Below are 24506 nucleotides of genomic sequence, written 5' to 3'. Positions count from 1 at the left end.
AAGGTTTAGAGTTCAAACTGTGACAGAGGTTCGATTAGGCAATGGAATTTTCTCTATTAACAGTGAAAAAGGTGAAGGGGCGCGTTTGGTCAACGATAAGGTACGAATGTCGCGATTATGTGGTCAAGCGACATGCGAGAGTCTCATACACCGGATACGCCCTTTTATTTTACAATGAAAAAGATGGTATCTAGAATCTGGAAGGTTGATGTCTGGATTACGGCATCTAGGGCCCAAGAAACCCAAATTCGAACTTGCTCATGTGTTGGGATGGTAAGCCCTTGGTCTGGATCAGAGTTTGAATCGAGGTAACTGACTTCAGCCGATTGTGATACGATTCCATTCTGTATGGATCTCCCGTTCTGTACGGAAAGAATTGAAAACGACGTCCCGATTTGCCCGATGCAATTCCGATTTTAAAATCTGTAGTTTGGTTTGATTCACCCATTGATGGTAGCTTTTTGCATAGACACAATGAGGTCTTTGATGATGAAACAAAGCCATATTGGAGTCTGGAAGTTGGAATTGGAACCAGAATATAATTGTGATTAAGGTTGTGAATTCGAAATCGTTTATCAAAACGGACCGAGCCATTTACATCGAACTGCAAACCGTTTAGTAAATGGTTCAATTCTGGTTTTAAGTTTAAGATCGGTTAGCTAAACGGGTCAGTTTGGTTTTAACCGTTTAACCTGTCGGTTTGAAACTGAAATGACACTGTGAAAAATGAACCATTTACACTGTCAAAATCAACCCGTTTAACCTGTATAGCGATTTAATAGAATAAGGGATTAACTGATGTGTTTTCAATGCCTCATGCTCTTTAACTTTAGAACACTAACGACAAGTTGTGTTCATTAGCAACTTTATTTGTATTTCACTTTCTCCATGTAATATTTTTTTTTGCTTAGTTGTGTGGTTGTTTTAACAAAACAGGATGGGTTTAATTTAAGGAAGAATTAAGAACCATAGAGGCTATCCAACAGTCTATTCAATAATTTACTCCCTATTATATAGTTATGTAGTTAAATCATTGCTTGTTCAATGCCTCATTTTATTTGATACAAGATTGAAGTGTTTATTAACAAAAAAAAAATTCAATAAGCATGCAAATAAACTAGCAAACCAATTGCTAACCATTTAGAAACCGTATAGATTAAACCACGGTTAAAACCGTAAAATTGACACCGTTTAAAAACCATGAAACCCCGATTTTAGAAAGTGCAATTGTTCGATTTTGATTTCAACCAAATACATGTGAACCTAATAGAACCATACCGGAAACCGAACCAATTAACACTCTTAATTGTGATTAAGCTCATGGTGGTTATGTCATTTGATCAAAATAAATACTTTCTTCCCTCAATTTTAGTTATTATTTTTCTTTCTATCAAAATAAATAAATAAATAAAGAGGATCCTCTTACCAATCTTGTGGTTCCGATTGCTATAGATCAGCCATCCATGAGGCTCAAATTCGGCTATGAAGATGGCCAGCCACTTGGATTTTGGAGAACCTTTTGTGGCAAATCCAAACCATTCTTTTGATTCAAAAAGTTAAAATTGCCACATCACATTCCATTTGGCCTAATTAGCCACCAATGGAATTGAAACCCAAGAAAGGGGGGAGGGGGAAGGAGGAGAAAAAAGAAGCTTTCTTTACTTTTCCAATGGCCCAAAGAATGCCTACATTTGCTTTGAACAGAGAAAAGGGGAAAATGACCCCCTCATTTCGACTCCCCTGAATCCCCAACCTCCTTTATGGAAACGTTTTCTTCTGGGTCACTCTGCATTTCAAGTAACTTCTGTTGTTCCTCTTCACTTTCTTGTGCTTTTGCTTCTGTAAGAGCCCTAGGCTTGCTACTTGACTGCTGATACATAACTCCACCAACCATACAAATCAATAGCCCAGCTGTCCCTAGAAGTGATGAATGCTTGTCCCAGATAATTAGATTGATAACAACAGTCAAGAGCTTATTTACAACACCCAGCACTGTGAATCCTGTTGCTGAGATTGCCCTCCGACATGAGAACCCAAAGAAGGAGATGGCTAAACCAAACAAGCAGGACAGAACCACGGGAAATACCACCCCTACTGAATACCAATCTGATTCGTCTGTAATCTCATGCTTTATCTTCTTTAGTTCCCCCATAATTAGTAGCTCCAATGGGAACAAGAGGAGGGCCTCAAGATTATTGTACAGCACAAGACCCCATGTGTTAAGGCCAATTGTCATCACCACATGCTTTATGTACACAAAGTCCACTGACATGCTAATGAGGTACGCCACGGCCCAGCTATAGGCTGTTAATGTGAACTGGTAATCTGTCAAAACATAAAGTATACTTCCACCAAAGATGGTAGCAAGTGAGATCCATGTCCTGATTGATGGCCAGGGCTGGTGCAAGTAGAAAGTCTCCCCAATTGCAACAAAAATGGGGACTGCTGAACGGAATACAATGAAGGTGTCAACATTAGCATGGAGAAGTAGCTCGCTGTTTGTGAAGAGGGAGAGATAGAATATTACTGCTGCAGGTAGGAAGCGCCACATGGTCATTCGGTCAAGTGGGTCATGCTCAACAAGTTTAAGCCACCCGCAGAGAAGGACGCCAGCAGTACTTGTAAAGTACTGCAAGGCAGTCAGTGCCCCAGGATATGGGAATTTCATGACTGCCCATTTGTTGATGATTGAGAGAAGAGATGCTGAAATGCAATAGCCAGCAGCTATTCCATATACCGATGCCTGTTGGAAAATTCTATCATACCATTTTACTGGGACCTCAGAAGAGGGATTAATACTGCCTGTGCTTTTCTCTGTCTCAACACCTTTGGGATTCTCTGCATCATTAGGCATCTACAAGGTGGTGAAAATTCTTATTAGTTAAAGAGAACATAAATATATTTTACACATTGAGCTATTCCAGACTAATCTAAGAAATTGATTTTTAAGAATATGAAAATCCTTAACATATTGAGCTACTCTAGATTCTAAACCAGTTTAACACATCATTTTATTACATTCTAAAGTTCCAAATCTTTTATGCCCAAAAGACTGGGGAAACATCTCCAGTGCAGGTGGAGCTGTTCCACCTCCTTCGGCTTTTCTGCCATGTGGCATTGTCTATTGGGTCTCGAACTAAGTAGACATGTAGACAGCATCGTCTAATCATGTCCCGAGTTCCACACCAATATATCGCTACAGGTAAGAGATATGCTTTGAAACTGCATGAAAGAACCCATGTTAAGGAACAGGAACAGTTAGAAAAACAAGAGGAAAAGAGTGAACCGTCAGATTAAGAAACATCTCCTGTCATTTTCTTTGATTCTCAAGCTACAGTAAGTGAGGACACAGAAATATTTCAAGGGATGGGATCCACTTATGAAATTGACTCACTCACTCATTACCTGCTGATGGAAACAAGGACTTCTTTGGATCGATAATTGGGTCCAGGAAAAAGTATTATGGACCTTCCTAGCTAGTATGAGTTTCAAATGCTCAATTTGAATTTAAAAAGTCCACACACACACACACACCAAAAAAATCAAGAAAAGCAGTCAGCAAACACCAGTAGTTCCCAACAATTAAGACAAATTAGTAGTTAAGTTGCATTTAAAATTGTTAAAATAATAATAATAAAATCTAAATTAGGAATCCAGAGAAGCTATATTCAAACTCAAACTTTGCAAAAATCAGCTGGATTTCAAAATTCACTAAACTCAAAGTGAATAGAAAAAATCCTTTACTATCTGAAACACAAGTGCCCTTAGCTGAGGCTGTGGCGGCCACTGTTTTATCTTCAAGGAGATTGATTTAAGTTCATCATTTTGAAGAGAAAGAGACAGGAGAGGTGAATGATAAATGAGAATAGACTTAAGCTACTCAAGGAACTAATGTCATTTCTTTCTCGATCCAGCACTAAGCCGATTGAAGCTTGTGGGAGGCAATTGGTGTCCAACCAATCAACACAGACTTGACAAACCAAAAATAAACTCTTATGTTCCAAAGCCTTTTCCAGGAAAGTCACACACTTATGTTCACATTACAAATTAGACCTCCAGAAATCAAGGCCATGTTTTGATGCACTTTCACTTGTTTTGGCTATTAGTAACATGGCTTTTACAGTTTGCACACTAGACTACAAATATGAGCAGAACATAAGTTCATGATTATTATATCATTGTCCAGTGTCAAGAATTATACGATGTGAGAATACCACCAAAGAAGACCCATGAAGCTACATCAACAAATAGGGTATGTTAGCCGACCCCATTTAGTTGGGATAAGGCTAAGCTTTGTTGTTGTATGTAGGGCCATAAAAAACAACAATAAGCATGTTACATGTCAATATCTGTCTCCAACAGATTAGCTGACGATCTCTTCAACAATATCTATTTATTTGATCCACTTTTCCTATGTTGGTTCAAAAGATTCAGGTGACAGTTCAAAAGAGTTTCTCCTTTCCCTTCCCCACTTTTCCCCTATATTGTGTACACTAGCTTAATTATGGTTGCTGTCCATTTACATTCTTTAGAATTCACATATGGGTCAAGTTCAATTATTTCAAGACAGATGTATTTTATGTGAGACAGAAAACAAGGCTTACAGTCTCTGTATAGGTTTGTGCTTCTTTCATTTAAAATAAATACAATTTTATTCTGAAATTTGAAACAATGGTGGGAACTTACTCTTCTTTGCTTCTTTGTTGGTAGTGGTTAAGATTAGTCTATAGAGAATGCACCTTTGCTTCGAGATTGCTTCTTAAAAAGAACTTTATCAATGAGACAATGACTGAAGAATATGAACTTTCTACTTATGATCATCACAAATTGAATCATGATAAAATTTCCTCGGGTCGATCGCCGATGCTAGTAATTGGGGATTACACAATCAATTATGAATTCCACTCGAATAAAAATAGCTACAAGAAACCCCTCGACTCAAAAACAATTACCAATTACTAAGGTTCAGTTTTGATCTAAATGGGGGAGGCTTCTTTCATTCTGCTTGGTCAATAACTAAAAATTCTAGCTATTGTTTGGTGAGAATCATGTCTGAATTTTAATTGAAGATTGTAACAACTGACAATAGACTTTACTCCAAACCAATTCTCCTACTGCAACTTTCACCTCTAAATGTGTTTGTTAATAGGTTGTTGAGGTAACTGTTAAACGTAGATTATGAGTTAAGGAACTCCAAAGACCCAACATTTTCAACCTTTGCTCACAAACAAATAAGTTGCAAAGAAACAAACAATTTAACAGGGAGATCAATAGGTTATTCTCACAAATAAGAGCTCATGGTGCTTAAATCATTATATTATATGGTAACGTGCAGCAAAGTTTGGAAAGCCCTACGTCATTTTGCAATGGGGGATCAAATTAATGGGTTTCACCACCGAATAGAAAGAAGTCTAGTTCAGTTGGGTCAATTCCTTTTTTTTTTTTTTAAGGGCTTTCTTAGTAAGATTAGAGAGCTATGAACTGTCTATGCAGGAGTTCACTGAAATAGAATAATGAAATGCTACATGAACTGAGCACTAAAGTGACATAAAAATTAAAATATTTGCTAACAAGCGTAGAGAAAAACCTGGCGAACGACGTACAAATAACTTCTATAATCAAAAACATATATAAAATGAAAATACACACACGCACAGAGAAAGTCATGCGACCTCAGATTTAAGCCCTAACCTGGAAGTATAATGGGAGAAGAAGATGATATCCTTCCTTCCTTTTTCTTTCTTTTTTCTCCCAATTATAGATCTGAGAGAGAGGGGGGAGGGGAAATGAGAAGAAGGCAAGCAGAGAGACGGAGAGAAAGCTGAGAATGGTAGAGAATACAGAACGTACCTTATTAGTGATTCGAGTACACAGCTTTTCACTTCGCGGCACGGCACGGCACAGCAGAGCAGAACGAGGGCGATCGAATTGAACTGGAGCTCTGGACTGTTGGAAGGTGGGAGGGAGAGAGGAAGGAAGTGGGACAGAATGACTCTTTAGCACGTGCAAATCGCACAATGACCCCACCAGAGACGCCAGATCTGTGGACTCACCGTTTCCGCGTTACCGACCTATTTAAAAAAAAAATAAAAAAATAAAAATGTAAAATTACAAGATTACACGCTATTGGGTTTCTCATTACAAAACTACCCACTCAATGTTTGGGTTTACAAAACTACCCAGTACATACAGTGTTCCTCTCTCAACATAAACTTTTTTGACAATTTAACCCTTGAATGTTACCTTCTTCGATCAACTCATCTACCCCATCCCTTACCTTCTCCTATACAGTTGAGCAGCAAAACCTCCTCTTTACCATTCTTGTTCTTCGTTGTCGATGAACAAGGGCAAGCTCTTCTTCTGTTGAAGATGAGGTTCAACGGGCCTCCACTCGGCCGCATACAAGAACGTAATCGGATCTCTATGTGTGCATCCTAGCGATTTTTACCCCTCCAAGAACAACATCGGATTTAGTGAATTTGATGATTACTACCTAGGTGGAAGAGATTTCTGCCGATCACCAGTAGCGTAAAGTCAAAGGCAGTGGAGAGTGGATGAGTTCGATGCTCTGTGAAGAAGAAAAAGAAGTGTGGTTCGGGTTTGTAGAAGGGGATAAGGAGGAAGGAAAAGAGGTGGGATGGCAAATTGCGTTGTCGTCTTCTGCTGCTTCTTCTTTGGGTGGAAATTGCTCGACTCAAACATCTCCATCCCCTCTTTTTGCCAATCACTTCTCAAACCATCTCTTCAGTCACACCATTCAATCGACTCGCAAATTGCAGGATATGTTGTTCATCAACAACCCTCATAAATCTGAAGCCTAAAATTGGACATGTGGTAAAGAAATTACCTAATCTAGTTGCAGAATTTTAAGTCCTAAACAAAATGGGACTAATCTAGTTGTAGGATTTAAAGTCCTAATAGAATGGGACTTAACAATAGAGAGAGGGGTGGGGCAGGCAGGAACCGCAATATTTCTAGAAAGCAAGGGGTGGGAGGGAGAGCTGAAAGGGAGGGGGGTGAGGCGAGTTACCTTGTTGTACGCCCTCCTCTTCTTCAAATCACTTCAGATCTGGAGGTGGTTTCCGTGGGTGGCTAGCTAAACAGTCATTGCCCGTCGAGGCAGCCTTTGTCACCGCAACTAATTTGGCCATTGGTACCTTCAATTGTAACTACTGCAAAAATAAATTGATCGAGTTGAGAAATCATTTGCAGCGAGTGGAATGGTGCCATGCCATGACTTGCAAACAGGGGTGGGAAGAGCCGTAGATACAGTGATCTCAGGGAAGTTTAAGTGGAAAGAAGGGTAAACCTGGAATAAAATGTAAGACGAACACTGTAATGGGTAGTTTTGTATACCCAAACATGATAGTTGTGTATTTTTGTTAACTAAACATAGGATGGATGGTTTTATAAATGGAAACCCAAAATTGGGTAATCATGTAATTTGATTAAAAAAAAAAAAAAAAAATGAAAAACAAAAAAATAGATAAATTGATTTAAAAAAAAAAAAAACAAAAAAAAAAAAAACTCTATCTAAGGGTGTGGTTTGCTTTGGAGAGGATTTGAATCTAGTGTGATTATGCAAAAAGCATTCCCAGCATAAAGGTGCAAATATGAAATTGAAATCGTTTAACAAAATTGAATCAAACTGTTTACATCAAAACCCAAAACCCTTTGCTATAATATGTAAAATAAAAATTACACGTTAAATATATCATTATTAAATATAGTTAAAGAAATTAAGTAGTTTATACAATCATATGGGTTAATGATTATAAATATTTCATTTTCATTTTAAATTATGAAAATTTCGTTTCCCTTCCCTTTAATTCCTATTGCAACAAAACGGAACCTAAGTATTTTAAAGATAAAGAAATTATTTGGATAAAAAATTAAGAAACATAAAAAAACCGTTTATAAATGATTTCGGTTATAATATATGAAACAATTTATTAAATGATTCAAATTTGGTTTTACCTAAAAAATCTTACATTGAACTCAATCGAATCATCTACACAAGAACCGAACTGATTAAAACCCTTACCTATGCAGTGAAGAGGATTTACGATGAAGTGCAATGAGTAGTTGTACTATCGACATGTGATCGAAAGACCATCAACGGCTAAGATATAAAGCCTGAAATTGGGACATCTCATCTTGTTTGGAAAGGAAAATCAGCAAACCTAGGTTTTCTAGTGGATTATCTGAAATTAGTCCGTTTCGAACTGGTCGAGATGCCCCAGTTTCGGACTTTACATATCAGCCGTCGATCGTCTTTTAACCACGTGTCAGTAACACAATCCCGCACTGTACTTCACCGCAAATCCTCTTGGCTGGAGAAGATATTTGTTCCCGCGGGTCTTGCAAGAGGAGAAAAAAAAAATCCTAACTTGGTTTTCCCCTGCATCTGCAATCACCTAATGTTTCAAGTTTCAACACCGTACCAGGCAAGGAAATCTGGTTCTGTTCAACATCCAGCATCCGCAGAAACTTGCACAATCTCCATCTTTTTGACATTTTCACACTTTCGCCAGGTTCCACTTCTCTCTCTCTCTCTAGAGAAGTGATTCATCACCCAATCGAAAAAATATTGCACCTTTTATTTCGAGGGTTCTCTTCTATACTGTCTTTATGCTTGGATTATTACTACTTAGATGGGTTTTTCTCACATGATTGTGTAGTATCAATTTTACCCTAGTTCTGGACTATGAAATGCTTCAATTGATGTGGGTTTTAAGTTTTAATCCATCTCTGACTCTGGGAGTTCTGGAGTTGATTGGTAACATAACTTCTGTTGAGCTGACACTCTGTTTCCTTCATATATAAGCTAGTAAGAGCTTGAAATCGCCACTGGATAACTGGTAGGGTCAGTATTGATCTGTGAACCTTTTTATCTTTCTGGAACTCCGATATGGTAGAAGTTTTGAGGAGTCCACTTGCTCTTTGTACGACATCAAACAGCTTCCGTGCACAACAATTCCCGGTTTATAGCGAAAGAGGTATCCGTCTTGAATGTTTTCTTTGCAATAAAGGTTTTAGTTTGTTCATCAAAAAACTGAAACAGAGGAATGCTAGAGTAGGTAGCCTAAATATGGCATCGGTGGTTAATGAGTATGGTAGTTTGGGTGGAATTCAGATGACAAGACTGCCAGTAACGAAATGGATAATACGGTCTATGAAGAAAAGGGTTAATCCATTTGTGGCTGGTAGCTTAGAATCTGACTTGGGTTTTAAGAAAGAGGAAGGAATCATATCGACTCAAGAAAGAGAAGAGAAACCTGGTACAATTTCTTATGAACAGCAGTTGCCTACCTGGAGAAATTTTGAGTCTCTGGATGATTCTAATGTTAATACTAGTGCAGCTAGTCCACTTTCTTCAGATTCTGAAGTTGGTCTGCTTGAACCCAGGCTGTATTTTCTAGAGGAGAGGGATGAAGAGATCCTGTCAAAAAGGATCTTGAACCTTAGCAGATCTAATAAGGTTAGAAGTGCTTTCGATCTGTATGTGTCTATGGAAGTATCAGGTCTTCGAGCGAGTCTACATGCATGTAACTCACTTCTCTCATGTCTTTTGAGGAACCAGCTGCTTGATGATGCTTTGAGAATCTTTGATATGATGATGGAGAAGGAAATGACTTCCGGCCATACGTATAGCTTGATCCTCAAAGCAGTTGCAAGCACTCGAGGTAGTGATTCAGCCCTCAAAATGTTTGCTGAATTGGAAGCCAAAGGTGTGGCGAAGAATTGTTTTGATGCCATTGTTTACAATACTATGATATCCATTTGTGCGAAAGCAAATAATTGGGTTCAAGCAGAAAGAATGTGGAGAAATATGAAGGAGAATCATCAGAGTGGAACGATAATTACTTACAATCTGTTAGTCAGCACTTTTGTTCGTTGTGATCAGAATGAACTTACCCTTGATGCCTACCGTGAGATGATCCAAAATGGATTGAAACCAAACGAGGATATAATGATAGCGGTAATAGCAGCCTGCACAAAAGATGGGAAGTGGAGTTTGGCATTGAGTGTCTTCCAGAACATGTTGGAAAGTGGATTCAACCCAAGTGTAACTGCCTGCAATGCTTTGATCAATTCACTTGGGAAAGCAGGGGAAGTTGAACTCGCTTTCAAGGTTTATGATCTCATGAAATCTTTGGGTTATGCTTCTGATACATACACATGGAATGCATTGCTCGGTGCTTTGTACAGGGGTAACCGATATGCAGATGTTCTGAGGCTGTTCGAGAGCATTAAAAGGGAGCAAAATTCTCAACTAAATCTTCATCTATATAACAAGGCCCTAATGTCTTTCCAAAGACTATCTTTATGGGAGCAGTCTCTCCAACTTCTATGGCAGATGGAAGCTAGGGGGCTGCAAGTGCCAACTGCGTCATATAATATTGTTATTGGTGCTTGTGAGGTTGCAAGGAAGCCAAAAGTTGCTCTGCAAGTATATGAGCGAATGGTTCACCAGAAGTGCACTCCAGATATATTCACTTATCTATCACTAATACGAGCTTGCATTTGGGGATCTCTCTGGGACGAAGTGGAGGAAATTCTAGAAGTAAGTTATTAGTTCTCAGCATGTTATGTTATCTAGCACTTTTTTATCTTATTGAATTATGAATGTTCAGACTTGCTGACAGACTTGGACCTACTGATTTTCCTTGGTTCATCTGGACTTCCAAGTACTGAACCCAAACTCCCACTTAGAAACATTATGAGTTTGACTAGTAATGAAAATGCTACTTTTATAAGTATGTGGATGGACAATGGACTTGTACTGACATTTCATCTCCACCTACTAAGCCACTAGCCAGAAACCCACTTGCCTACACAAAAGGAGATGCTATTAACTCCAGAATCTACCTTGGAATAGCAACCCTTAGAAATGTTGATTTTCGTTTAATTCTATATTTGTTATTTCATTCTTTTGATCAATAACCTTTGTGTTAGTCTTCTGATTTTCTCAAGGAAACTTCTTTTGCATTCCATCTTTGTTGTAGCTCTTAACATCCCAAATGTGGATCTAACCTTTTTTGTTTGTTTGGCAGCATGTTGCTCCAGATGTGTCTCTTTACAACACTGTTATTCAAGGGATGTGTCTAAGGGGTAAAACCACATCGGCAAAGAAACTGTACATGAAAATGCGTGAGAGAGGGCTTAAACCTGATGGTAAAACAAGAGCTTTGATGCTTCAAAACTTCACAAAAGATTCAGTTAGACATAGAAGGTACCGTATTCGCTAATGATGTGAGAGGAAAAAAAAAAAGATGAGAGGTAAGTACTATTTTGGATGTAAAATTAACAAAAAGCATACTAGAGGGAAAACAAGTAAACAGTATGTGTTATATTATTGCAACTGTACTTATAAGGATGGTAGTCAACTAATTATATGTTGGAAATACTTGCCAAACAACCTCCTTGCCCTCCCAAATGGAAAGCACTGTCCACCATGGGATTTGATGCTTTGTGGCCACTAGACATATGTTACAGTATTTTTACATATGGGGAATTTTTTTTTTCTTTCCTCACTCTTTTCATATTTCTTTCCTGCATTAATGTCAATATTAGCTCCCAAAATGTCTCCTTTGCTTGATCTTCTCAATATTAGCTACACTGATTCAACTGTTGGACCCCTTCTGCCACAAATATGTATGGTTATGTTGCTTTTGCAGCCTCCCTAGTCCCTACCCTTCCCCAACCCACACACGGAGAGAATTTGCTGCTTTCTATTTTGTTCACAGGCCTTAATTCTACCACGAAGCTGCTGGCAAACCTGAAGTTGCAAGTCTTGAAGAATCAATTTTTGAACATTTATTCATTGCGACGAATTCTACAGGCTTCTTTCAAGTTTTGGTGTTATTAGTAGGGGAAGTACTGTACTCTTTTTCCCCAACAGCGGCCGACCCGAAGTTTTGGGAGATGTTTTTATACTTGGGGTAGTTTTGTACTTTCAGAGAATTATAGTTTCTCTACATATAATGGCTTATATTCAAGGAGATTTATGCATAGGAGGCCGTTGTGGTTTAATTGACCTATTCACATAATCTCCCTCTCTCCCCATCACATCTCTTTCTTCTGTCTCTCTCTCTCTTGCTTGCTTCCCTCTTTCTCTTGCAGATTTTGGTCTCTCACTCTTTCATACAAAGAATTATGAATTATGAAGACCACGCAAACCAGAAAAGAGTTGACTTCTCATTTTTCCGTTAAAGGATAATTTCTACCCAACCCTCCCTTGCATGCGGCGGGATTAATTCTGGGGTCTGCTATCAACAGCTGGAGACCTTGCTAGCAGGCCAAGGGCAGTACCTAGTAAGATTTCCTTTATGCAAATCTACTTTGTCTGAAGAGAGGTTCTCTCCTTGCAATGATATGCTTCTTCTTTATGTGACAAGAAGGTGAAACCATTAAGGTAATGAGTTTGGCACTGATGGAGCCGCAAAGGTTTCCAACTTGAATGGGAATCTGCGGAGAAGCTATTTTTTTTTATTGATTATTTGGCATTCTAACTGCTAGATTTTCCGCTTGGTAAAGCATGAATTCAACCCCAGCCAAGCAATTCTCAGGAACCGGAAAACTACCCAGTTTGAATTGATTTTGGAGCAGCAGGGGATCCTATGCCTAGACCAAACTGAAAGGCACTGATTCCAGTTCGGTCAGCATTGCTTTAACAATGCCATTTCTAGCTTTGCAAGTATGTAGACTGGCACGGATCTGAAGCAGTCTAAAATAAAGTTCAAACTCCAGTCACAGAAACTTGGGATGGCCTACCCATGTCCATCGGCTATGTTGTTTCATGATTCTGGGTATATCAAGGAATGAGAGTTTAGTTCCTCTTGAAGGGGTTACAATTTCCTTGACTCATCCTAGTTGAAATCAAGCTTAAGTAATACTCAATTCAACAGCATAGGGGTGCACTTTTGTCAGTTGAAGACAACATAAAAAAAATCTGAGATGTTACTTATCAATATATGGTGAGGAACTGAGGATGCAAGAACAAGCGTGCCCAGTTTCCATTAAGTTATATTGCACGTAGCCAACTCATAAGGAACAAGTATCGGACACACCCGGTACATACAAAATTTTAAATCAATGCCCTCGATACTGGTTTTGTGGTTACCCTCCATCTACCAAAGTTGAAGTTAGACACCCGATACTATATTCCAAAACCAGGAAGCGATAAATATCCCCACTTGCAGCTATTCTGTAGTGTAACTTTACCAATAACCTGTAATTCACCTCCTGTACCTTTAATAACTCACCCTGATAAAGCTGACAAAGGACCCAGATGAAAGATCTCATACGCAATGTCTGGGATCCATCAATAAAATCTTGCCATTTGTCCCATTGATCCTAGAGACATGGTTATCAGAAAAGAGGCTTACAAGCAGTGCTTCAGGGTTGAGTTCAATAATGCTGTCATCCAATTGACTATGGAAATATGGTTCTGATGTCAGCTTGGTGAATATAGGAAAAATATGAACTTCCACGAGAATTGGCTCTTTCATCTGCCACCACCTTCAAAAGAAATCAACTAGCAGTGATGATTTCTCTTATGTACACGAATGGTAGCAGAATTCAAAACCGATCCATTTCAGCTTCTTAGCAGGACTCCCATGCAGAAAGCACAATGGGGGATTTGTTCCCTCATCTGTCACTACCTTCAAGAGAAATCACCTAGTTGCGTGTCTGACGATCTCTCTCTTATGTACATGAATGGAAGCAGAATTTGAAACTGATCCATTGCAGTTCTTAGCAGGATTCCCATGCAGAATGCGAAGTCAGGATCTGTTACCACAACTGCTATAGGTAACAACAATGACATTGAAAGAAATTTGCTCCAGAAACCCAGAGTTTTCTAGCTTGAAATGAAATCAAACCATGGAGCTTTGTATTAGCTTGATCATTCATCATCTTGCATATTTGGAATTCCTTCTGAGAAGAACTCCTCTGCCCGATCAATAAAGCTACTAGGGAATCGATTGTGCAACAACAAAGTGGAGGAAGGTTCAGATGCCTGAAGGTTGTGCTTGGGAGGCCACTCTTCAAATTTTTTCATTGGTTTAGCATCCTTTTGATTTTTCACCTTACCTATTCTAGTAAAATTTCCCACAACGTTGCCTTTCCCTGAAGAAACCCGAGTGCTTCTTAGGTTGCTACGGCTTGACCTTACAGGGCCGTCAACTTGAAGCTTTCTAGGTTCTGGGCCAGATTGATTCCTCTCACATGAATCATCCATCAATGAATTGTCCGGGGGTGATGAATCAGATTTAGTAGGCGATGCATTTTTGCATGATCTGAGCAAAGATAGCAACATGTCTGTACTGAGTTCCTGCTGAACTACATCCTTGTTCTGCTCACACCCATAGCAGGCTGCCACTAGTGTACCAGCCAAGATGGGCATCAACTCGGGGTCACTGAAGAATACAAATGGAAGATCACAGACCTGTTTCATCCCAGCAGAACAGGTTAGACATGCTCAATAGGATCCCTTTTTCAGTATCTAACAGAATGAAATCATATGAATGCTCAACTGACCTTGTGAAGGATTGTGGGGCTCTTACCCCATCGAAGGACGGCTTGATTTCCACGATGGAAAAGAGCAAAGTAAGCAAGAAGAAGCAGGGATTCAAGAAGAAGCAAACCCACCTAATACAAATCATAATATGCCCATCAGATATTTCTTAGTAACACTAAGCTTTATTCCACTCATCAAGCACAAAGAAGAAATATTTTAGACAAATAACCATAGTACATGAAAGCGCACCAGACTACATGCATGGACATAAATTTTGATGCGAAAATTTTGTCCATTGAATATTAAATGGAAATCTCAGACTTGAGCAAATCATTGAAGTATGGAAAGGCACAAATAGTACCTGATCTGTAGCTATTTTCCACTTGCTTGTGCAATGAGTAAGTAGGAAACTCATTAAGTGGAAGAACTCCATTTTCAGGTCAGGTCTAGCCTGTGCACAATTCACGTGGAAGTCGATGACACAGTTGAGAGATGTTAAAGAGTTATGTTGCTGATGATTACAAAAAAATAAAAAACAAAAAGAATAAAGCTACTTCCAAGAACTATTCCAACTCTCCGAGATGACAAATTAAGGAAATAATGACTTACTAGCATTCTCTGCATAAGAGTAATATCCAAAAGCATCAGATTGTTCAGCACCTTTAATACTCCAGTTGCTACTTCTTCAAAATTTGATGGAAGAACATATGAGGCCTGAAATAGAAAATGGCTCATTCAACTGGACCAAAAGATGTTAAATCTAAAAAACTAACAAACACAGTGGCAGTTCTGGAGTTCAAGCAATGAACTGTACATTTACAACTAGCATGAATGCTTTAAAGCACTCAAGGGAAGCCATCAAAATTAAAGCAAGAGTCCCAAGTAATCAACAATCATAGAATTTGGTTCCAAGATATGGAGCCAACATGAACCCAGATGATAATTCTTGATTCCTCAAGTAGGATATTCTCTCTCAAATAGGCCTCCAGAAAATTTGAAAATCTCAGCATGTATGTTCTAAAGTGCATATGAACACAAAAATTCCCTCAAAGTGGAGCTTAGTGAAGCCCTCATGAAGGGGAGACCATGCCCGGCAAGTTTCCCACGAGCACAAGGGCTGATTATTTGAGATTCCAACATGACCAATGTAGCCCACATGGATCTCAAATAATAATTCAGAGTAACACTGTGTAAGCAGCTTGAACCACATTATCTATTTTCTTCTGAACTAGGGTAAGTCCATCTTGGAACATCCTGTTTTTGTACTCCTCCAAATGCATCATAACTGTACAACCACCAAAATGAACTGCCATATCGGAGAATGCCCTGCTTACGGCAGGGACAACACATCCTGACTCTTTAAAAGAGAGGATATATTCAGATAGCTAAGGTCAAAACAGTTCATGCTAGGAAAGTGGCACTAGATGCCATGGTAAAAGAACGAAAATAAATGATCAGGAGATTGGCAGATTCACTATTCTTCAAATTGCTAGAACAATCTTTTGGTCTTATTGTTTCCTTCAGTACTGTATAACCATATTCTTCATTCTTTTCATCAACAAAATTGTTTTCAGAGGTTATTCCTCAAAGAAGAAAAAAATCCAAATCATTAATGAATTATTTATTTGGCCCAAATATTATCTGGGAGTCATTAATGAATTATAAGAATAACAAATACCAGTGGTTTGCGAGGGCTCAAGGAATATCATTTATACAGTTAGCATACCCTACGACCTCTCATGATGCAATGCATCGAACCAATCAGTAATCAGTAACATACAGCAATACAGATGCAACTGACAGCAAAATTACCTGCTCAGAGGACAGCCTGTTGTTTGCCTGTAATAGGACAGCTGTTAATAGTGACAGAAGGCTCACTAACCCTGTCTCAGCAACAGCAGAAAGAAGAAACGCCACAGGTGGCTTCGAGGACTGAATATTCTCATTCTTTTGTTCATCACCAAAATCCATTGAGCTCTTTTCAACCTTTGGAGGCAAGGACTTGTTACTCCCCTCACATAGACTTTTCTGGGACTCAATTGAAACATCTGTTACATGCATTTCTACCACTGAATTAACATCATTCAACTCAATTGTAATATCAGGATCCCTGGCACTAGATACTGACTTGTCAACCTTATTAATTTTACATGATTCATCTAATGGCTTGCCCTCCACAACATTCGATAAAGGTATGTCTTTGCTGACACTTGGCACAATTAGCAAGGATCTTTTATCTTCACTGCTGGTATTTACAGAGGAAATACTAAGATCATCTAATTCTGCAAAATTATCTCCCTGAGTTTCATTCACTGACACAATTTTAGATGGAAAAGATTCCCAATTGATGGAAGAAATGGTCCTGGGTTTGGATGTTAAAACTGCCAAAAGATTTAAACTTAACAGAATAGATGAAGGAAACGGAGAGCCTTCTATCTGTGGCCTATCATACAGAGCAAAGAGATCTCGAAGATGGTGAATAACTTGATAAGAAATCACAAGCTCCAGCAAACCATCCTGCATTTGAAGTTGTCGCTCATCAGTGGAGATATGACCGATAATCATAGCAACAGTCCATAAATAGCCTTCTAACACCTCGGAAATGGACTCAAAATTCTCCATTGACATTTTGCTTGTTGACAGGTTGGTGCTTCCAGGAACATTTAATGAAGCTGCAATCTTGATATAGTTCTCAAGAGCTGCAGAGAGCATCGGGATAATTGGAGGCAACAGATTTTGTGCAAGAAAATAACTCCTGTTTGCAGGAATGGAGAGTACCACCCTCAGAAGCCTTAAGAAGTATACAGTCACCTGGCATGTTTCAGGCTTTGATGTGTGAGATGCAGGCAGTGCTGAAGCAATAAAGTCAAGAAACCCAGCTTGGCGAGATGCATGAAGCTCAATTTCCTTTCCCTCCAAAAACTATTTCAAAGAGAAGTAGTCAAAATACAAGAAATAATCCAAATCCTAAGGGAAAAAAAAAAAGAAGACATGATATCCACTAAGTCAGGCTCTTTCTTTAGCACACTAACCACAGCACAGACGTTCTTATGACCAACTGGCATGCCTTATTTAACATTATAAATGTCTACGCGATTTTATACAGATCTTGAATAATTTATCTGTCCGATTATTAGTCTCTATCTCTTCGAGCTGTCAATGAACAGAGGCACATCACCATGAATATAAGCCGACAGCCAACAGGTATGTGGAACCAAATCAATTAGCTTCAGATGATAACCCTACAACCCACACACATGTTAAACATATAACTTAACACATGGAAACTACAAGGTGACCATCTGAGCTGACACCATTCTCCAGAAATATTATGAGGGACAGACAATGTCTCTATTCTCTAATGTCACCATCAGAAACTAACACAAAATGGTCTAGTTTATTTTCATCCAAAAATAATCCACTAACTGAGTTAGCTTGAGACAATGGAATTAAACAATCTAAATACTACAGGAAGAAACAATAAAAAATTTCCTAAATGTATTTAAATTAAAATTGTTAATGTTTTATTTACATACTACCCCTTCTAACTGATGCAAATATCTGTAAATTCAGACAGAGAGAAACAAGTAGTGATCAAGAACAAGATGAACACTATAACCATCCATATACAGATTAACATTTTACATTCAGAGAGTCCAGGATCCAAAATACCTTGATCATTTCTCCAACTATTAATCCTATACTCGCAGTCCCTTCTTTTCTGGCCTGCCTAAGCCTTTGAAGTTCTTGAAGCCATCTCCCAATTTTAGCCCTTGCAGTTCCCAATACAGTTCTGTATCCAATACCTGCACTTTCAGCACCAAGTGGAGGCTCAGGTAGTTCAAATTTAAGAGCCATCAGTCTTTGTCGAATTTTTTTAATCCTTCGCTTCAAAGAAGGCTGCAGTGCAGCATTGCCAGTCCCTGGAGCAGGACCTCCTACACCTGAAATGCTATTCACTTGGTAATCTTCATCATTGTTAGTTGATGTGAATCTACCCTGGACCTCCTTGTTGACTGAACGGCGGTGTAAAGGCAATGACTGGTCTCTGAAATCCATAGAAGCTCTCTCCCGTATTTGCTCTAGGTAGAACTTTCTACGCTGTTCACTTTCACTAAGTCTTTCTGCTAATTTCTGGGCCAAGAGTTCAGCTTCCTCTTGTTGGGCTTTGGCTCTGGATTCCTTTCTGCGCTGTTGTTCTATGGCTTTTGCTTCACGTGCTGCACTTGAGGCCTTGCGTTCCTCTTCTCTTCTTATCTGAGCTTCTTCCTTCTTCCGCTGTGTCTCAGCAAGACGCTGCAGCTTTTCAGCTTCAAGGAGTTTCCTACGTTCCAACACTGCTTCTTCCCTCGCCATATCCTCTTTCTGTTTACTCTTAACTACCAAAAGCTTTTCAGCTCTCCTAAGTTCTGAATCTTGAAGTTTCTGTCGGAGCATAAGCTTTTTATTCTCTTCATTTAGTGAAGTAATAAAACGAACCTCATTGACTTTACTGCTTTCATCACCAGCTCTTCGCACAACTTCAGCCAGATAAGCCTCATGCCGTGATTCACTACGCTGGTGGCGAGCATACATTCCCTCCCGCAACTTCATGCTGCGCACTGCCTGCCATTCATTAACACGATTTAATTTCTCTGATGTACGCTGCAGTCTTTGCACTCTCTCATTCTCCAACTCACTTCTAATCCTCATTGCCCGGGTATGCTTTTCTTCTGCTTCCTTTTTCAAATCCAAAGCAGTCTTCTTTTTCTTTTCTGGAGACATTAGTTTATCACGTAAAACCCGTGCACGCTCCACACTTTTCCTGCTCATGCCTGGAGAATGTGAAACACGGGAATAGCTACGCAGTGGGGATGCAAGGATATCATCCCAATTCCTTCTCTCCTTCCAAGCATCCATAGATTTCCAACATGCCGCATTTCTCTTTTCCTTTGCCTTCTCTTTGTCAGGGAGTGCAATTTGTCTTTTGATGGAATCCACAGATTTTGAATTTTTCTCAACCTTACTTTCTGTGGACAATTTATCCTTTTTAGGAACTGGCTTCTCCATTCCTAAAGCAGCTCCAAGGTGTTCTCCTCTGCTTTTCCCAGAAAGAGAAGCAGCAGTGCCATCCTTCAAAGACATCTGAGATGCTTCATCAGGAGTGGATGATCTCTGCAGAGGCATGCGGCAATTTTTCTCTGAATATGCTTTGTTTGACCGGCCTACTTCCATAATATTCCTCTTTTCTCCATTCAAGATACCCTGACCGAGATCCAAAACTGTATTTTGCTTCTTTGATTTTCTTAATGATTCTTTGCCACTTACTATTGCATCATTTCTATGAGACGATTTCCTTGCATCATCAGCCGAAACATGATCAGAATCTTCATACCCAATTCCCAGGCCTTTTGCATCAAGAGCTGGGCAAATGCTAGCTCTTTCCTGTTGAATTTTCTTGAAAGCATCAAGAGATGAAGACAGTATTTCAGCTCTGTGAGGTGATGATGTCATTCTTCGAACCTACACTTGGGATTTTGTAGCAAACATCGTCATCAGATTCCAATAGAATTGAGTACAATAATTACTTTAATAGAAATTCAAAGAGAACCAGTTACCCTGTGCCCCCATCATCCATCTACACTAGAGACCATCCAACATAGCACCATGTAATGATGTAAAGCAGGACAATATAAACATGAAGGGGTACTCAAAAAGTCTGCAAATCCATTTCTTCAAACACCTACCTAGGCTAAGTTTCAGACAATGTCACTTGCATTAGAGTTGCTTCAGTGACACATGGTTGCCAGTAATCGTGATTTCCATTACCCATAAGCACCAGATAACCTTTAAATCTCGAAGCATGGAGAATATATGAGTAATTAAAGCATGGATAATAAATATAAAATGTTTACTCTTGCAAGAATATTCGAGTACAAACTATCTCGTTAATGATTAGTCTATTAGAAGTACCAACAACCCTCAGCCCACAATCATCTGGACCTGGGAACCTTCAACACTGATGCATGACTGGCAGCTGAAAAAGAATCTTGAGCATGAAACAGAGTAAGAGAAAAACATGAATGAATGTCTATAACAGGACACAAAACAGTGGTAGACTTTTGCTCATACTTTTGATTCAGACCAAAACAGTGAAATAAAAAAAAATAAAAAAAAAACTTAAACACCAATGATTGGCATTAGACAATTACCTCCTTCCTATGTAGTGAATCTATTTTTCAAAATGTATCTTTCTTTCTTTTTCACCCCTTATGATGCATGTGCACATGCAACTAACGAACTAACAATGTTTATGATGATAGCATCAAAATTACTGTATTTTTAATGCAAAAATTCAGAAATGGCATCTACAAGTTTCCTTTTTTTTTTTTTTTTTGGTAGTTAATAAGCAAAAAGAATTAATATTCTAGTTTGTAGATATAAAGGAAGAAGTCTTGTAAGTATGCTGACCTCCCAGGAGAGAGCATGTGGCCTGCGGTGGTCTGTCTTCATGTTCACTTGCATCGAACCCATTGGAGAAGATCTTTTTACACTCTCAAATCCTTCCACTCTGGAATTTAGTTCATTAAAATCAGATGCAGCTTCTTCAAGAACAAGAATAGCCTCTTTCATCTGCTCCAAATCACATTCCAATTCACAAAGAAGATAAAGTTCATCTATGGCTCTGTTAAGATTCTCAAAGAGAAAGCACCAAAGCCGCTCCCTAAATCTTTCTTTGCTTTCACCTGATTCACCTTCTTCTAAAGCAGTCATTGTCTCAACCTTTGGCAAATCCTCAGTTAGTGTACCACACTCTGATGAGCTACAGTCTTCGGCAGCAGCTGTTACTAAAACATCACCAGGAGCTTCAGGACTAATAGTTTGGATTGGAGGTGAAGGTGAAACTTGGTCACCCAGATCACCACTTGAAATTTCACTTGCAACTGGTACTTTAGAAATGTCTAAAGCTCCTTCATAAGATTTATCTTTTGGTCCTTGGACAGCCGTGGGGGTTGGAAACTCTTCAACAGCACGGTTTTGACTAGCTGGATTGTTCAACCTCAAAACATTAGCAGAATCATTACTAATGAGACCAAATGTATCATTGTTAATCTCCTCAGAATTTTCAACCAAATCTGCTCTACCCATACCATTAGAAGATATCTCTACTACCTCTTTATGATTCTCCTCAGCAGATTCATCCCTTGAAACCATTAAGTCCAACTGATCAGGAGCATGACTTGAACATACAGGTGTTACCACCCCTTTCTCCTCTTGAGATTCAGTACATGAAGGGACACATGGCAATGAATCATTGGAATTCGCAGCCTTTCTATAAACAACTATCGTATCATCCCCAATATCACCAAATTTTATTTTAGTTCGATCAGCATTGTGGCAATGCAGTACCAAAGCATCATCTTCTAAATCACCCCACCTGATTTTTGGCACCATATCCACCTTTTCCTCCTGAGTGACTTCATTAACACAGTCGGTTCCACTCTTCAAACCTGCAACACTAACAGGTCTAATGGGTCTAACGGGAGGCGAGTTGGAATGCTCCAAATCTTGATCAACTCTATGTTTAGCAACACATTTGCCAGCTTTCTCTGCTTCTTCAGCCACCAAAAAAGAATTTTCATGACCGACCTGGTAATGTGATGCCAAACCAGCCCCAGCTTTGGAAGGCTGAGATTTCTTGTTGGCCTGAGAATTTCCACTTTTTTCATTTGGGAATGACCGACTCCGCAGAGAATTAGAAGGGGGTTTGCTTGAAAATCCCCCCACCAAATTTTGTATAGAAAACTTGGAACCCGTTCTATGCTTCTGGACAACAAGAACAGAAAACAAAATAATTTAAGTAGGAGCCGATACTTTGCATAAAATATTTATACTAAATGGGACAATTCTAATTTGTTTTCAGGAAAAATTATACGGTCGCGTGAAGCTCATAAAAAAAATAACAAGGAATGGGAGAAATGGAAATACTCAAAAAGAAAGAAAATATACTTCCAAAATTACAAAATTTCAGAAAGACCAATAATTAATTGTGGACCATGAGACTAACCACACACACACAGACACGTATAAATATGCTAAAGTAAATAAACCTTAAAAAAGAAAGCCCAAAAAACTAGTACTGTGGAGAGGTGGGCGGTCAAGGGACAACTTCCAACTGGGTGGATGTGTAAATAGTGTAACTTGCCATGTATCAGTGAAAATCTACAGAAATTCCAAACAGACTCCCATTATAATCTAGAAGCATGAACGAGTTAGGACGTAAGGTTCCAAAACCTGGCAGCTATGGGTTGATGTTTGCTATGAAGGTTGTTTCAAGACAACCATGATTTGTTTCGGTACACTAAATTAGGATAAAAAATAGATGTTGCATCCAATCAAACGAATAGAGTCGATCAGGCCACCTCATGGCTTTCTTAATAATAATTGTATAGGACATCAGGTTGAAATATTACAAACCAATCAAGCGATTGTATTGAATTTTCTATGAGGATTAACAAGAAAAAAATTAGATAAAGACTGTCTGATACTAGAGGTCCAAAAGTTCATATTTAGACATTCTGGGGAAGATTGATCAAGATGACACTTTCAAATTATGAGGGGTCTCAAGACTCTCAACTAATAAAAACGAATTCAATATACCGAAGCCCAAAAAATCTTACAGTATAAAGAACAGGTGAAAAACCACTTTTCCCAAACAATCACATCAACAATCATAAGGAGACAGGTAGATGCAGATTAGTTAAAAGAAACGGCTAGAAGGGGAACCACAAACAGTCATATCACATGTACTCTCGATCACAGGTTTCATTTATGGCAATGAAGCCATAAACAATTCCATTGCATATCTACGTTGATGTGAACCACTTGGAACTTCAAAATTCCACACTGGTCTTAAGTCGGCTTCAGTCTTTCTTTTGTTTTAGTTTTGTTCCACCACCATCGCTCCAACCTCAGTCTAATCAAAATGAAAGAACAATGCCCGACGATAACAACTATAAAATCATTTAAAGGAAAAAAGAAGAAAAGGGGAAAACCTTTCTCACTTCGAACCATCCCGATCCTTGATCATCCCCGGTTTCACCATTGTTCTCCATCACAAAGCAATCATGAACCAAGAATTCCTCTCAAACAATAACCAAGTGAAAAGAAGTAAAATCTTCAAAAATTCCAGACACATCAAAGGCAACTCTAATAAAAGAATTAACCTTCTTAAGCCAAGAATTCCAGCCAAAACTACAGAATTTTTCCAGCGAATGACAGCTAGGAAAAAACAAAATCAAACCTTGTATCTCAAAAGTTTTTAAAGGCAAGAATCACTAACAAAAATTTTCAGAATTCGACAAAGAATGATGATGCAGAGGAAAGGCTTAATAAATAACCCTTACAAGTTGCAATTAATGTACATTACAGAATTCACAAGTTGTCGATAGTTGCCTTCTAGGGTTTCCGAAAACAAGATTAACGCGGAAGACGATATGAAAAAGAAAAAGAAGAAAAAGAAGAAGAAGAAGAAAAAAGAGAGGAGCAGGCGGAGGAGACTATTTAAACAATAACAGAGGAGGAGGGAGAAGGAGAGGGAGGTGGGGGAGGTGAAAAATGACTGAAAAGGACAACCGGACTACCCCACATAGGAGTCGTTAGGTCCGTCCAACCGTCCGATGCGCGTTGGAACGTTTGGAGAAGACCCTGATGCGGGTTTGTAGGGGAACGTTTCCCCACCGACTACCTATTCATCATTAGTCAAAGAAAAAGGGTAGCATCCCTAGAGACCAATGTGATCTTACGAGGGATTGACAGTTGAACGGTTATGATTACGATTAGATATTTCCTTTTTGGCCTTTCCCCATTTTTGATTGAACCCCAGAAATCTAGTAATTAAAATCGAAATCGAGTCAAACCGAACCAAACCAAACCAAACTAATAATAACTCCAAATCTAATTCGCTCAATGAATGGATTCTCATTCACCATAGATAGCACCT

General features: G+C 38.9%; 3 protein-coding genes across 6 annotated transcripts; 1 reads left to right on the top strand and 2 right to left on the bottom strand.

Moving 5' to 3' along the window:
• Positions 1 to 1517: 1517 nt before the first annotated feature.
• On the bottom strand, positions 1518 to 6007 carry LOC122090852 (GDP-mannose transporter GONST3). 2 transcript variants are annotated; one of them, XM_042660582.1, is made up of 3 exons: positions 5851 to 6007; positions 5692 to 5763; positions 1518 to 2854 (listed from the first exon to the last, which is right to left on the bottom strand). In XM_042660582.1, the coding sequence occupies exon 3, from the start codon at positions 2852 to 2854 to the stop codon at positions 1727 to 1729; it is 1128 nt and encodes a 375-aa protein (XP_042516516.1). In that variant the 5' UTR covers positions 5692 to 5763; positions 5851 to 6007; the 3' UTR covers positions 1518 to 1726. The 2 variants fall into 2 exon arrangements, with proteins under 2 accessions (XP_042516516.1, XP_042516517.1); XM_042660583.1 differs by lacking the exon at positions 5692 to 5763 and having other exon boundaries at positions 5851 to 6003.
• Positions 6008 to 8343: 2336 nt separating this feature from the next.
• Positions 8344 to 11635, top strand: LOC122090873 (pentatricopeptide repeat-containing protein At3g29290). The gene is made up of 2 exons (XM_042660612.1): positions 8344 to 10567; positions 11058 to 11635. Exons 1-2 carry the CDS (start codon positions 8912 to 8914, stop codon positions 11250 to 11252), a joined length of 1851 nt encoding a protein of 616 aa, XP_042516546.1. The 5' UTR covers positions 8344 to 8911; the 3' UTR covers positions 11253 to 11635.
• A 1312-nt stretch (positions 11636 to 12947) lies between these two features.
• On the bottom strand, positions 12948 to 24247 carry LOC122090795 (S phase cyclin A-associated protein in the endoplasmic reticulum-like). Of its 3 annotated transcripts, XR_006143736.1 has the most exons (9): positions 23560 to 24247; positions 20975 to 22330; positions 18197 to 20026; positions 16337 to 17446; positions 15134 to 15238; positions 14886 to 15035; positions 14545 to 14655; positions 13392 to 14452; positions 12948 to 13254 (listed from the first exon to the last, which is right to left on the bottom strand). XR_006143736.1 is itself a non-coding variant. In XM_042660516.1 (8 exons), the coding sequence occupies exons 1-8, from the start codon at positions 23617 to 23619 to the stop codon at positions 13910 to 13912; spliced, it is 5265 nt and encodes a 1754-aa protein (XP_042516450.1). In that variant the 5' UTR covers positions 23620 to 24247; the 3' UTR covers positions 12948 to 13909. The 3 variants fall into 3 exon arrangements, 2 of the variants coding, with proteins under 2 accessions (XP_042516450.1, XP_042516451.1); XM_042660516.1 differs by having other exon boundaries at positions 12948 to 14452; XM_042660517.1 differs by having other exon boundaries at positions 12948 to 14452; positions 14886 to 14975; positions 23560 to 24242.
• Positions 24248 to 24506: the final 259 nt, after the last annotated feature.

This window comes from Macadamia integrifolia, chromosome 10 (genome assembly GCF_013358625.1).
Source record: "Macadamia integrifolia cultivar HAES 741 chromosome 10, SCU_Mint_v3, whole genome shotgun sequence".
Lineage (NCBI taxonomy): Eukaryota > Viridiplantae > Streptophyta > Magnoliopsida > Proteales > Proteaceae > Macadamia > Macadamia integrifolia.
The sequence above is the reverse complement of the archived record's forward strand: the minus strand, read 5'-3'. Positions and strand labels throughout refer to the sequence as shown.

What these genes read in the sequence shown, in the direction of transcription:
- LOC122090852 (XM_042660582.1), bottom strand. Translation starts at nt 2,854, where the DNA reads ATGCCTAATGATGCAGAGAATCCCAAAGGTGTTGAGACAGAGAAAAGC.
- LOC122090873 (XM_042660612.1), top strand. Translation starts at nt 8,912, where the DNA reads ATGGTAGAAGTTTTGAGGAGTCCACTTGCTCTTTGTACGACATCAAAC. An exon ending in AAGTGGAGGAAATTCTAGAA is followed by an intron (nt 10,568 to 11,057) that starts GTAAGTTATTAG and finishes TTTGTTTGGCAG; the next exon opens with CATGTTGCTCCAGATGTGTC.
- LOC122090795 (XM_042660516.1), bottom strand. Translation starts at nt 23,619, where the DNA reads ATGGAGAACAATGGTGAAACCGGGGATGATCAAGGATCGGGATGGTTC. An exon ending in ACAGGCTGTCCTCTGAGCAG is followed by an intron (nt 15,239 to 16,336) that starts GTAATTTTGCTG and finishes TTTCTATTTCAG; the next exon opens with GCCTCATATGTTCTTCCATC. An exon ending in GCCCCACAATCCTTCACAAG is followed by an intron (nt 14,453 to 14,544) that starts GTCAGTTGAGCA and finishes GGGATGAAACAG; the next exon opens with GTCTGTGATCTTCCATTTGT.